Source organism: Lathamus discolor, chromosome 6 (assembly GCF_037157495.1).
Source record: "Lathamus discolor isolate bLatDis1 chromosome 6, bLatDis1.hap1, whole genome shotgun sequence".
Taxonomy (NCBI): domain Eukaryota; kingdom Metazoa; phylum Chordata; class Aves; order Psittaciformes; family Psittacidae; genus Lathamus; species Lathamus discolor.
Window position 1 is genome coordinate 54,161,943 of NC_088889.1, and position 12,717 is coordinate 54,174,659.

Sequence of the window (12,717 nt, forward strand, 5' to 3'; positions counted from 1 at the left end):
CTCTTCCCTTCCCTCATTCCTGCCTTAACACTGTATCACCTGACCAGCAGCACTATGCATTTTTCTGACTGCAAGATGCTGATACAAGGATACCTTAACATGTCATAAACCAGTTTACACCACCCAGCACCTCATTTAAGCCACGATCAAAATAGAGTTCACTTGGAATCTTAAATAATGACATGACCTTCAAAAAAAATCCCAAATCCTATAAAACATTCCAGTCCGGTTACTTATAAATGGAGCAAATTTATCTGATTTACCTCAAAGAACTCCACAAAGCAGTATTTACAAGGGCTCCTTTTCTTAGGCATTTGACAACCAACAGATGTAGCAGGATGTTTAGACAAAAGCTGTAAGAGGCCAAACAGCTGGAACAGCCCTTTGTCGAACACTACAGTGTTCACTACCAAAGTCAAAGGGATGCTCATTTAACCTAGGAAGTATTATGGACCAGACAGGCACCAATAATCATATTTCACAACTTTAATAGAATATTCTATCTATTCTGTACAAATTGAAAACACTGTATTAAGTTACAAATGTGTAAAGTAAGGCTGGAGCACTCTACATGCCTGGTCACAGTGTTGATACAGCTGCTATTCAACTGCTGCCAGAGGTTGGCAACGGATGCTGAAACTAGAAACGTGTACCTGAAGTGCCACACAACAACAAAAGGTAGTTCTGAAGACTTCAGAGCTTTAAAGAAAAACTGTGGAATGGAATAATTTCAGTGTTGCAAGTAAGACACCAAGACTTCAGATTTATTGAACTGAGATTTGATAAATTTCTGTGTTCATAGTGAAAGGTCCTTCCATGCTGGACACTAAGCAACAAGACTACTGGAAATTTTCTTTGGCTGCAACCCACTTCCACCAACAGCAACAGTTTGGCCTTTGCGTTCTGATCTTCATCCAGAAGAGTTGTCATTTTGATGCAAGTTCATTTCTTCTGTCTAGACTACTACAATGAGACCAATTAAAATTGTTTTACAAGTACCCATATTGTATGCAAAAGATGAAGATTTCAAGTATATTAAAAACTATTAAAAAGCACTAATTCTGTTGAAGTACTTACAAACATGAATAAATAAATAGTAAGATGAACAACTAAGTCTCAAATATGACACCCCTTTCAATGAAGTAAAGTTACTTCAATTCAATTGGTTTTACTGATAATAAATATGACATTTAAAGCTGCTCAAGCACTAGTTCAATTTGTAGGTTGCAAGTAACATTAAAAAAGTGGGGAGGGAACTAGCAAAAAAAAAAAGTCATATTGCTCTATCTGTTTCATCTACCAGACATGTAATCCATTTACTTTAGCTTCTCAGTATGTTGCTATTCTGCAATTTTCAATGTTTGACAAGAAAACTGATAATCCGCACTTGGTAGTCTGGACTATTCCCCTATGCATAGGGCAAAAGGCTCTAACGGCCTATTGACATACGTTTAGCTACAGTGTACCAACGGCTGTAGAGTGTGCTTTATTTAAACCTCTTATTTCCCAAATGCATTGAAGTTGCCACTGTACATGTTAAGCAATAAAGGAAAGTTAGTGAAAATCATGCATTTTAAAACAAATTAATTTTAAGCTTTGTTAATAAGATTGTGCTGCAGCGATGGAATATCCTGAACTGCAGGCCAGGTATCCAAATATTTGTTACGAGTTGTTCAAATATCACTTCCAAGTGGTATTTCCTTATTACTGTTGTTTGCATTCAGCAGGTTGGCTGGAATCTTTCTGTATAAAGGGAAAAGACAAGAAGACAGTTAAAAATCAAGATGGCATACAAGAAAACACTTCAACAAATAAAAGAAATTATCTACACAGTTTTGAATTAGCTAGAGCTTTCATTAGCATGTATAAGAAAAAGCTATATGTAAGCTCGAGCTACACCATAGAGGACTGAAGAGCAGACACCATGTATACTGGATTTCCCCTTGCCCCCAACTGCTTGGTACCCCATAATATTTTTAATCTACATTTGCATTCTCTATGCTCCACCCAGCAGGCCAAGGTTCAGACAAACAAGAAAGCAAACCACCTTCTACTCCCCCCAGCCAGAGGCCCAGTTTGACTTTCAGTTCCTATTGAACAGTTTAACAATAAAATGCCATCTCCTCACTAACTCCAAGGAGGGAGTAAGGCAAGGAGTGTGACTGGTTATTCTGCAGCACATTTGTGGGCTGGGTTTTTTTTTTTTTTCCAGTAGAAGCCTTACCCTTTAAACTAAGATGATAAAAATTTAATTAATGGGTTGATTTCTTCACGGTTCTGCATCACCAGCAGGTAGCTATTCAACAATGTAACACTAGGCAAGAAGTCCACACATTAATCTGAATATGTAAAAGCAGAAATCCCTTCATTAGGTAGTAAAACAACTTCCCCTGTGGCAAAAGGAAGTGTATTTGGGAAAGTACTCCAACAGCTAAGAACTTAAGGTTTTACACTGCACTTCTTGCTTTTTTTGGTTGTAAAATAGGATTCTTAGAAAGCAGGATAATTTATTCAGTGTATTTCTGGTTCGCTTCTTTTACCATTCTTAATATAGTTTATTATGAACAAGCAGCAGTCACAGAAACCTGCTGAGTTCTAGTAAAGAAAAATACACATATAAAACATGACAGCTTGAATGTCACCACAAAATAAAGTGCTTCTTAGTAACTATCCTAAAAAGCTTCATGTGTTGTAAAAGAAGTAAACATGCAAGAGTTCATTACATGTAAAGTAGCCAAGAGCTAAAACAACTTAAGCTTTTTGCCTGCAGCAAGGAAGAACAGGTGCAACTGCAATTCCTTATGATAAGTTCTGCTGTTGATACTCTGCACTAAACCCAGCCTATTTTTCTTTTCTTCACCTTAAATGCTTTAAGCTTATAGTGGTCACTATTATCCCCACTGGAAGTCTGGATTAAAGCTGAACACTGTTTCTTCTGCACAGATATGCCAAAGGCCTTTCGGACTTTTCTTCCTTTGTGGTTCTTCTCCCCTAGCACATCTGGCTAACTTCAAATTCGTACTCTCTCATCTGCCTGGGGTTCCAAATACCACTGATGTAAATTAATTTTCTCTGATCTGAGACTAAGCACAGCACAAATTCCCTCTTAATAAGAGGAATATGTTTACATAGAATACAATTACCATTCTCTCTCAGAAAAGAATGACTGCCACTGGTAATATATTGCATGCTATTCCTTTTCACTTAGAGGCAGACAAAGAACAGTATTTTTATCAAAAAGCTTTCCAAAAGTATCAGTTTTTCTTGTAACTGCTTGCTGAACATGGCTGCAGAGTAGTGCACAGCATCACTTCCTCTCCCCCCCATGCTTTCTGGGTAAGAGCCATAATCAAGTAACAAACCCATTTCTTAGAAAGTACTTAAAACCTTTCCATCTCCTTTCTTCGCTCCTATTCACCTGCTATGTTTATATCACACACTTAGGTTGACCACTGCAACCATTCCAGACAAATTTTAACTATCAACTAAAACCACTGTTGTATTTTCTGATAAACTTCATTATCTTTTCTTTATACTTGCCTTTACTTCTATAAAGATTTACATCACATTACTGCATATAAATCTTTGTCCTGTAAAAACTGAGTCACTCAGATTACAAAGTTCCTTTTTAAGGACATTTCAGTTTTTGCTCTCAGACAAAAAATAAGACTGTTTAAGGGCTTCTTAGATATAAGTAAGTTCTTGGAGAACTCTGAGAACCCAGGACAATACTGCTAGTTTATTTTTAGCTTAGAGTTGAGGGCATATCTATCTTGAGCACATGCATGAAAGCAGGCCATAAAGTAACAAGGCAGTATCTCAGATACAGATTCCAACATAATCAAATCAAATTTCTTCAAATTTCATAGCACAGCATGGCTGTTCTTGCTGACAAGCCAGCACATGAACTCCATATTGCCTTCAGCTATCCACCAGCCTCATATAAGCACAGATAGACAAGTCCAATTTTTCCAGTTACTACTGCCCATCAGGTACATGTATGCTGAAACTTATCTTTGGTCTCTACTGGCTCCTCTAAGATCAGGGACCAGACCGCAAGCTGTAAGTGTGACTGAGATACTACATCCATACTCCCTCAGGCAAAGCTATTAAGCTTGAGCCTGCTTTTCCCAAGGTGCCCAGACTCTTGGTGACATTTGGTCAGCCAACCACCACCAGTCCATTCACTGACCTTAAATACACCCTGCACTATTCATCTTCCCTTTCTAGCAAGACTTCCGTTCACATTGTATTTCCCTAAACTAACTTCCCAAGATATCTTGGAAAGGTGGTAAAGTGCATTGGCCAGGCAATAGAGGCCAAACAGAAAGACTTTTAACTGGTAAACGTAAGGAAGAATTGTATCTTATTTTAAAGTAAATTTAGACACAAACACATGCACTGAAGCTCACTACAAGCAACATAGGCAAGTAAGAAATCTTGCCGTAAAAGGGATTCTCTGTAGTATTCATGCCCAATGACTTAAATTCATAGGAAAAGAAGTAGGATTTATTTATTTATTACATCTTTAAAGTTATTTCATACTATTTACTTATTCTGTGCAAGGAGCTTAAACACTCTTAAGCCTTTGATTCCACTGTCCCAGTAGAGATATACAAGCTAAATAAGTGAGATTCCCACCTACTTTTCCTCTTTTGCTAACAAGCATCAATATACAGCTTTTTTTTGCTACCTACTTTTACTTACTGCATTACTTGCTCAGAATTAAAACAAACCCAACCCACTCTTCCTACAACAGATATGAACATTTTTCTTCTGGCATTTGATTACCCAGGAGAACAACACAAGAAGCTAAAGTTAATTAGTTTACACACAGACCGCTTGCTCAGACATCAGCTACACTGTTATCACCTGCTCATGGACAGAGGACATGCATCCAATTTGAAGAGGGAATTTCACCACCTAAAATTTCTGTGGATCATAGGGCTAGAATAGAAAATTATAGCAAGTCTGTAGCAATACTGCTTTCATGACTTTCATGCACACTGCCCACACTATCTACTCATCCAACTGATCCGGTTTCCTAGAGGATTGGGGTATAAGACCAAAAGTATCCATGCCATTCACCTTAGGAATTTAATCCTTTCAAACCAGATTTTTTTTTTTTTTTTCACATAAAGTTACTGCTGAACGAGACACTGACCTTCTATTAACCTCCAAGGTTTAAACAGATGAGGCAGGATACATTTCTAGGTGATTCAAAGAACAACTGAGCCTTTACCTCCTTATTTGGGAAGCTTCCCATCTACTAAAGTAGCCATGCAGGCACAGGTAGCCCATCAAGATCTCATCTAACTCCCATATAGAGTTGGCTGCCAACAATGGGATCAATGCAGGCAGAAGGCACTAAAGCTGACATCCTTTTCAGCAAATACAGAAAGCCTTTCCATAATTCAAATGTCCTGCCATGAGCTGGTCAAGTTAGGGGTCCTAAAGCTAAACCTTACTTTTGTTCATTTTCTAATCCATGTTATTGAATGAGGAAAAGCAAGGATATCAAATATATACTCTGGTAGTAAACTCAGTCTGAACTGCCTCCTCCACAACCAGAAAGAATGTTTCAAAGGTTCTGGCTAGGAATTTGCTGTTAACAGGCCCTTTTACCACTGTCACTTAGAAGATAGGCCAAGCATCTCAAAGCACACAGTTTCTCCCTACAACAGCTTTTTAGTTCATAATTCTAAACAGCATTCTGTATTATGTCAGCTGCTTCTCAATTCAAGCAGACCATCAGCAATGTGAAACAGAAGCAGCTAAAGGAACAGGGTATGCAAACACACAGAAAAATACACTAAATGAAGTACATTTACCTAGTTTTGTAGCATCTTCTGAAGCTACTTAATCTTACTGCTTAGTCTTCCAAAGCCACAACTTATATAAAGCATAAGATCTGGTACTAACTGAAGTAAGTCAAATGTATTGAAAACTCACGTAAGTGAAAGGAAGGAAGGAAGAAAAGTTAAAGCAAACAGTGTCAACATGTACGTAGGAAATGTAGTGCAACAATAAAAGAGGTGGTAACATGGAAGTGACCCAAGAGGAGAAATTGGGTTTGAAAGGAAAACAGACCAAACAACAATTACTTTTTGTGTACATGAAATCTATTCTAGATATTAAAAGGATGAAGGGGGGAGGGGGGAAGGAGAGAGGGGAAAGAGTGAAAGGCAAAGAGAGGCAAGAGACAAGGAGAAACAGGACCAGAAAATGGGATGAACAGAAGAAATGGAAATCAGGATTAGCGGTATAAGCCTTAGAAGACAAAAACCAGCATTCCAAGTTGACTTGAAAAAAAACCAAACAACTAAAAAACCCCCAAAAAACCCCAACTGTCAGCCACTGGCTTCAGTTTAATTGTAAGAGAAGACAGTTGTGTAACAGTTTGGAGCTGAATGACATCTACACTGTTGCAACAAACACATGTTCTGCTACTGTGGTGAATAAGGAGTACAAGTATGTTGAGGCAGGGTGTCTGGCTTCTCAAAGTGTATCAGATCAGAAAAAAAAACCAACAAAAAAACCCCACTGCAAAACACAAAACCACCACTGAAGTTTAACAAAGAGAAGGACACTATCTATGCATAGAGGGAATGAGCTGGAAAGATTACAGCTTGTCCTAGGTAACCAAAGGTGGGGGGATAGAAACAAGCATAAAATGGGGGGGGGGGGGGGGGGCGGGGGGGTGTGGAACATGGAGCCTGTTGCAGGCATTGTTCTCTATGAGACATGGAATTAAAGGTGAAAGATGACAGTATACAACAGAAAGAACTTTCATTTTCTTCTTTTAAATAAAAAGACAGATGAGCAATAAGAAGAGCAATACCTGTTCAGAAACTTAAGTGTTCAGGAAAAGGCCTGTAAGACTGACTGGCTTTGTCAGGCCACATATGTAAGAATTACGTTAGAAAAGACACACTAAGCAAACTGGTAACTTACAAGAGTTCAAGAAGAGCAAAGGACACATTTAAAAGATAACTTGCAACTATACCAGAAACAGTAAAAAAGATGCAACATCAAATCAGAAACAAGGAAAAAATGAAGTCTGACAAGTTCCAGTATCTTTTATTGTGTGTATATAAAAACACAGTTTGACTCCTACAAACGCAAAGCAGAAGTTGTGCCAGGAAGGCACAGAAGTCATCCTGAAAAATGTAATTTAATTATATGACTTACAGGCATTCATCTCTATACACATTTATTTCTAGTTTGTACTAATAAAACCTAAAGTCTGAAGTCACCATACCCCCATTTCTTTTTCCCCATACAAGGAAAACACAAACGAAACCAAACCCAAACCAGAAGACCCTAGAAAACAAACCACATTGCATGGCTAAAAATGGGACTCTTGGAAGTTAGGTATGAATGGAATTCCACCTTACCTATAAATGTATGAATGATAAACAGACTTAAATTACACCTAAATGGGAAAAAATTGAAAGGAACTGTCAGCATAAATGAAAAGTGAAATGTACAAAATAATACAGGAGGCAACAACCATAACCTTCCACGACACCTTAAGCTTTTTTTCCTACAGAAAACCAAATCCCTTAAAAGCATATTTGATACTTAGCACAAGCATACTCTGACTTAGAACTAATATTCTGTTTCTCAGCTGTCCCAACACTGCATTTTGGTCCTGCAGAGCAGAGTGAGAATACTCATTTCTGCTACTCTAATCCCATTTAGCCAATCTTTCCACAAGAAAGGCTTTCTTTAGTATACAGAAAACCAAGCTGAACTCTTGAGATGGTGACAAAAGCACTGACTAGTGACATGATGAGGTATATAAAATTATGTCAGAAGAGTGACATGGTAAGCTGCTGTTAAGACTTTCATCCAAAGATCAAGCAGTTTTGCATGCCCTTCACTTCCTCATCTGTGCCTTTTATAAAAAAATTAAAAGCTGGTGTTTTAAGAACTAAACGAATGCAAGTGTCATCACTGTCCCAGCTTCACTGAATGTAGAGCATGAGCTTTACCATGACTGAAGGACTGAAAAACACTTATCAGAAGGAACAGTAACCCTTAGGTCTGAATTCTAAGCCAAGTTTCAGAATTTAAAATTCAAAGTTGGGGACTAACTTGTTTTGGTTTCTAGTGATTACAGACACGTGGAGTCTAAATTGCAGCTATCATGACAACCAAAAAGAACAATTTAAGAAAAATAAACAAGCTAGTTGAGATTCATCAGGTATAATTCTAAGTTGAGGTCCAGCTACGAAATACTTGAATATGACCTTTCTAAATAAAATATATGTACTATACAGAGATACTATTAGGAGGTAAAGGCACATAGTTTGGAAATTATCTTTTTCTTGGTGCATGTTGGAAGATGAAACCCTCATTTTGTCAGTTTAGGGAAACACTTAACTTTTCATTTAAGAGCAATTCTGAGTGCTGAAGAAGATTAAAACATTGCAGTCAGAAGATAGGGTGGGTTTTGGTTTAATTTATTAATCTTTTCACAAACTATTATAACCTTAGTTACATTGCTTACAATTAAAGTCTGCATTATGACTTAAGCACACAGAAAAATTTTACCTTAGGATCACTCTCTGCATCTTCCTCCTCTTCTCCCTCCTCTTCCCCCTCCAACTCCTATGACAAAATAGAGATAAACTAACAGAAATTAAAACAGGTTAAAAATGCAACTTTTTGTAATGGAGAAGAAAAAATAGTAAATGAAATTACCACTATATTCCAGAGTGTTCTGGATGCCAACATTAAAACTACTTGGGTTGACTTAAAAGAATTTTGCATCTTTAAAATCTTAAAGCAAAAAATTTAAAAAAAGTTTTAAAACACAGATTTAAAAGATTCAGCATGGCTTAGGCAACCTTCCTACATAAGCTGCTGCAGTTTCCACAATTTTTTAACCTTTACCTGACATTATTTGGAATTTTACAGTTCTGGCAGTAAGTATATATGTCTAATTTTGTTCTTTAAGTTTTTACCTCCTTCTAAAGAGCCTGTTTATTTGGCTTACTACAGCCAAGCTATATACTCCTGCACAGGATTTTTGCACTCTGTTGTACGCACACCTAAATACAGGAGACAGATTAAGAATACACTTCTATCAAGGCCCAGTAAGTGTTTAGTCATTCAAGAGCCCAAGCCCAGCAGTCTGCGTCACAGCTTGCAAGGAGATAAAAGAGACTGCATGCTGAAGGCTGCCAGCTTACATTAGACCCCCAGCTCAGTAACTTCTGATGTACTCTACTATGGTGAACTTCCCAGTCAGTTGTGTCTTTAGCCAATGAGCAAGAACACTACAGTAGAAGCAGTAAAACAGAAATATAATTACCTGTAAAGGGTATTAGTTCATTTAAGCATGGTATCATTTAGTGGGTTTGTGCAAAGCCTTTTAATGGTATAGTGTTTGTATTCAGACAACACTACTGTAAATAGACCAAAGCTTCAGGTATATGTGAAACTGCAGCCTAAATTAAGCCTTTACCCTGAGCAGTTGCATGCTTTTTCTTTTTTACTTTACATTTAGCAAGGCCCAGTCTTTCCAAGTTTATGACAACTAAAAGCTGACAGCCAAATTCCACTACTGCCTAAGTAACAGGTATTTAAAAATACTAGAAAAATCTGGACAAATGTTCTTGTGGAACGCACAAAACAGTCATAGATTTTGTAAGTCATGAACTCTCTTAGAAAGAGGTATCATACACAAGAGCATTTATGAACAACTATTTTCTGCTCCATGTAAGACTATTTATGGAACAAAAACACAGTAGGTAATTAGTTATCTATAAAAGATACAGTATGCATCTCACCTCCTCTTCACCTTCTTCATCTTCTTCAAACTGAAAGACAAATCCAAGGTTTTATTAGCCCTGCTAATATTTGCATAAAATCTTCTGCAGTAATAGCATATTCAAACACAGTAACTGAAACTAAGCCACTTCCAGAAGCAAATATTAGTAATTCATAGCAAGTTGAATGACTCTTTCCTGTTCCTTAGTAACAGGAATCTCTTCAGGTTCTTCACTATTCTCATGTAATTAATGCCACACACTTATCAGAAAAGAAGGATAGTGTTTCTATCTATACGGTGACTAATAAGCAAAATGCTGATTGCATACATACATTATCATCATCCTCTATAGCTTCCCCAGTGAAATAAAGCACAGCACGAGGGACTATCCTTTCACGGAAGAAGTGTCCAATTTCAAAATCTGCTGCTAAAGTAAACTCTGAATCTTCATCCTGTAAAGCAAGACAGTTTTTCTACTAAAAAATTGTTTGCTCCTCTGTAGCCTATCACAAGCATTTCAAAGTTACAGATTTGAGAAACATCATACTGTCATTAACATCAACCTTCAGGGCATGTGTACTTCCAGTATACTGGGCTTCAAAACAATAAAAGAAATATGGCAAGTCTAAATCCACTTTCCTACCTTCCATATGCAAGCTACTGACCTGCCAAAACACCTTCTATTGAAGAGGCTCCTATAAACTCTGCTGTTTCTGACACATGACATTACAGAATCATTTAGAATGCTTCAGACTGATTTTTTTTTTTTAAAGCCAGATTCTGGCCACACAGTAGTACTGAGTGGCTAGAGAAAACAACTACTTCCCAGCAGTGATTATTACACATGTATTGGATTAGCAAGATGTGTAACAGCAAATAACACATTAGAGAAGGCAACAATATATTTCATTTTAACAAGGCAAAGCTCAGCTTTTGCAAAAGCAAAAATGACAATAAAAACACAGAGTTTAATAGAAGAACCCAAACAGTGTCACCATAGAGATACTCAACAAAAAAGGTACGGGAAAGAGCGACTGTGCAATTTCATAAATGTAAGCTTACCAGTGCCTCTCCATCAGCAGATACTGTAAAAAGAAAAGACAGTAAATTTTAGAATAGTTTTTATAATCTACCCCACCTCAATATTAAAGACAACAAAACACAGTACGAAGACTCTCATACTAGAAAATAATGGAGTTATAAAGTCCTTCAGAAGCTAGCTATTTAACCTTTAAGACAATTCCAATTTCTTTTAAACCTTCAGTAAATGCACTTGTTTGAGAAGATGGCTGGTACTGTAGCCAGTATGGAAGAGGGTAGAGTTTTTTGTTCATTTAAAAAAATAAACAACAACAACAAAAAAAAACCAACAAAAAACCAACCAGTAACTCACAACCAAAACCATATTTTCCTCCTCTACTCAGGTGCCATCTCAGAATCTACTCTGATCCTACTGTGAAAGTTATAATCTGGCTCAGTCTGTTCTCAAGTTGAAAATGCAAGCATGAACTGCTGACAGAAATTCATAGTCTTTATATAGCTTAGAGCTTTCTTATATAGCTACTGCCAAAGTATGTGAAGTATTTAAAAAAAAAAACCAACAACCACCCAATACAAAACCATCATGGGGCAAGCAAATCTCCAACCCTTTCTGAAAGCAGCAACTACTTGTAACAAAAATAATAAAGTCGGTTAAGTTAAAAGGTATTTCTGTACCAAGTAAACTCCAACATCAGAAATACTTATCACTTGTTTCTTACCCCCATGTACAAAGCCATTTGCATCAGTATTTACTAAGGACAGGTAGCTCATAACAGCCCATGACTGAATCAAGAACTAATGTCCATTTTGTTCAGTACGTCTCTGAAGTCCACAAAGTAAACTGCTTCTTCCATTCACATTTGGAAAAGTACAATGGGATATGCATCATGAAGAAGTGTTTTTGGAATCCACATGAATTATTTTAAGTATGTGAGTACACATCTAACATTAGGTAACTCAGAAAATTAGGAGGGTACATATGGAGCACTAGGAATCAATTAATCACAGAAGAAATCACAGGAATTTGTCACTTAACATGGAGGTTTAAATAAAATTGGTATGTTATAACTTGACCAACACTCTAAGATTTCTTTTACATGTTAAAAATTTCAAATTGATGCATGGAGCCATCCTGTGGTAAAAACAAGTCAACTTCTTGAGGAGATTCTGCATGAGACTCTTTTTATACTATGAATCCTGTTCACACAGCACACCTAATGGCCAAATTCTAGAGAATAACATCAGAACAAAATCACCTGTTTGGATGGGCTGCAGCTTGCTACCTTCCCATGGTTAGAAGAAAACATACAATGCAGCAACATAAATCATTTATAGGCTTAAGTTGTATAAATACAAATACATCAAAATAAAACACAAGATATTTTAAGGATCCTAAATTCTCAGTTTCCAAGCTTACCCTTTATAGGGCTGAAGAAGTTAAAAAAAGAATCATTGGGTACTTGTTTAGTAATTGTTCGAACTGTGCCTCGACCCTTGTGTTTCTGTTTTTTCTTGATTGTTTTAACTGTAACATTTTTTCCTTTCTTCCAGTCAATAGTACACCTAGAGGCAACATGTGGAAAACAGCATTTCAGCAAAGGACATCAGTGAAAATAAAGAACTGAGCATTACAGCAACAAGTATCAAGACTTGTAAGAATGCTTATCCTTTAGATAAAGCCAGTTTTACACACTCGTAACTGAATCTACTTGACAAGATGTAGCGCTAGAGACTATGTGGATGTTGGACATAGGAAACATTTCCCCTAAATGAAAAAGCTAAATAGTTCGCCTTCACATAGTAATCACTGCCCCCACCCTACACTTTAATACATCTTTGCCCCAGCTACTGGAGTTTTGTAACCAAGGACATAATTTAGGCTATTCCTGAAAAAT

General features: G+C 37.0%; 1 protein-coding gene across 4 annotated transcripts in view; it reads right to left on the minus strand.

Annotated features, from left to right (window-relative positions):
• Positions 1-471: 471 nt before the first annotated feature.
• Positions 472-12,717, minus strand: part of NAP1L4 (nucleosome assembly protein 1 like 4) — a 28,533-nt gene continuing 16,287 nt past the window's right edge. The window contains exons 11-17 of one of the 4 annotated variants that reach the window (XM_065682796.1): positions 12,240-12,385; positions 10,844-10,866; positions 10,114-10,233; positions 9,801-9,830; positions 8,560-8,616; positions 7,398-7,435; positions 472-1,743 (exon numbers count right to left, since the gene is read on the minus strand). In XM_065682796.1, the coding sequence (XP_065538868.1) occupies positions 7,430-7,435; positions 8,560-8,616; positions 9,801-9,830; positions 10,114-10,233; positions 10,844-10,866; positions 12,240-12,385 (382 nt within the window). In that variant the 3' untranslated portion in view covers positions 472-1,743; positions 7,398-7,429. Of the gene's footprint in view, positions 1,744-7,059; positions 7,161-7,397; positions 7,436-8,559; positions 8,638-9,800; positions 9,831-10,113; positions 10,234-10,843; positions 10,867-12,239; positions 12,386-12,717 lie in introns of those variants that run through there. The other 3 variants (XM_065682797.1, XM_065682795.1, XM_065682798.1) reach the window with 3 other exon arrangements.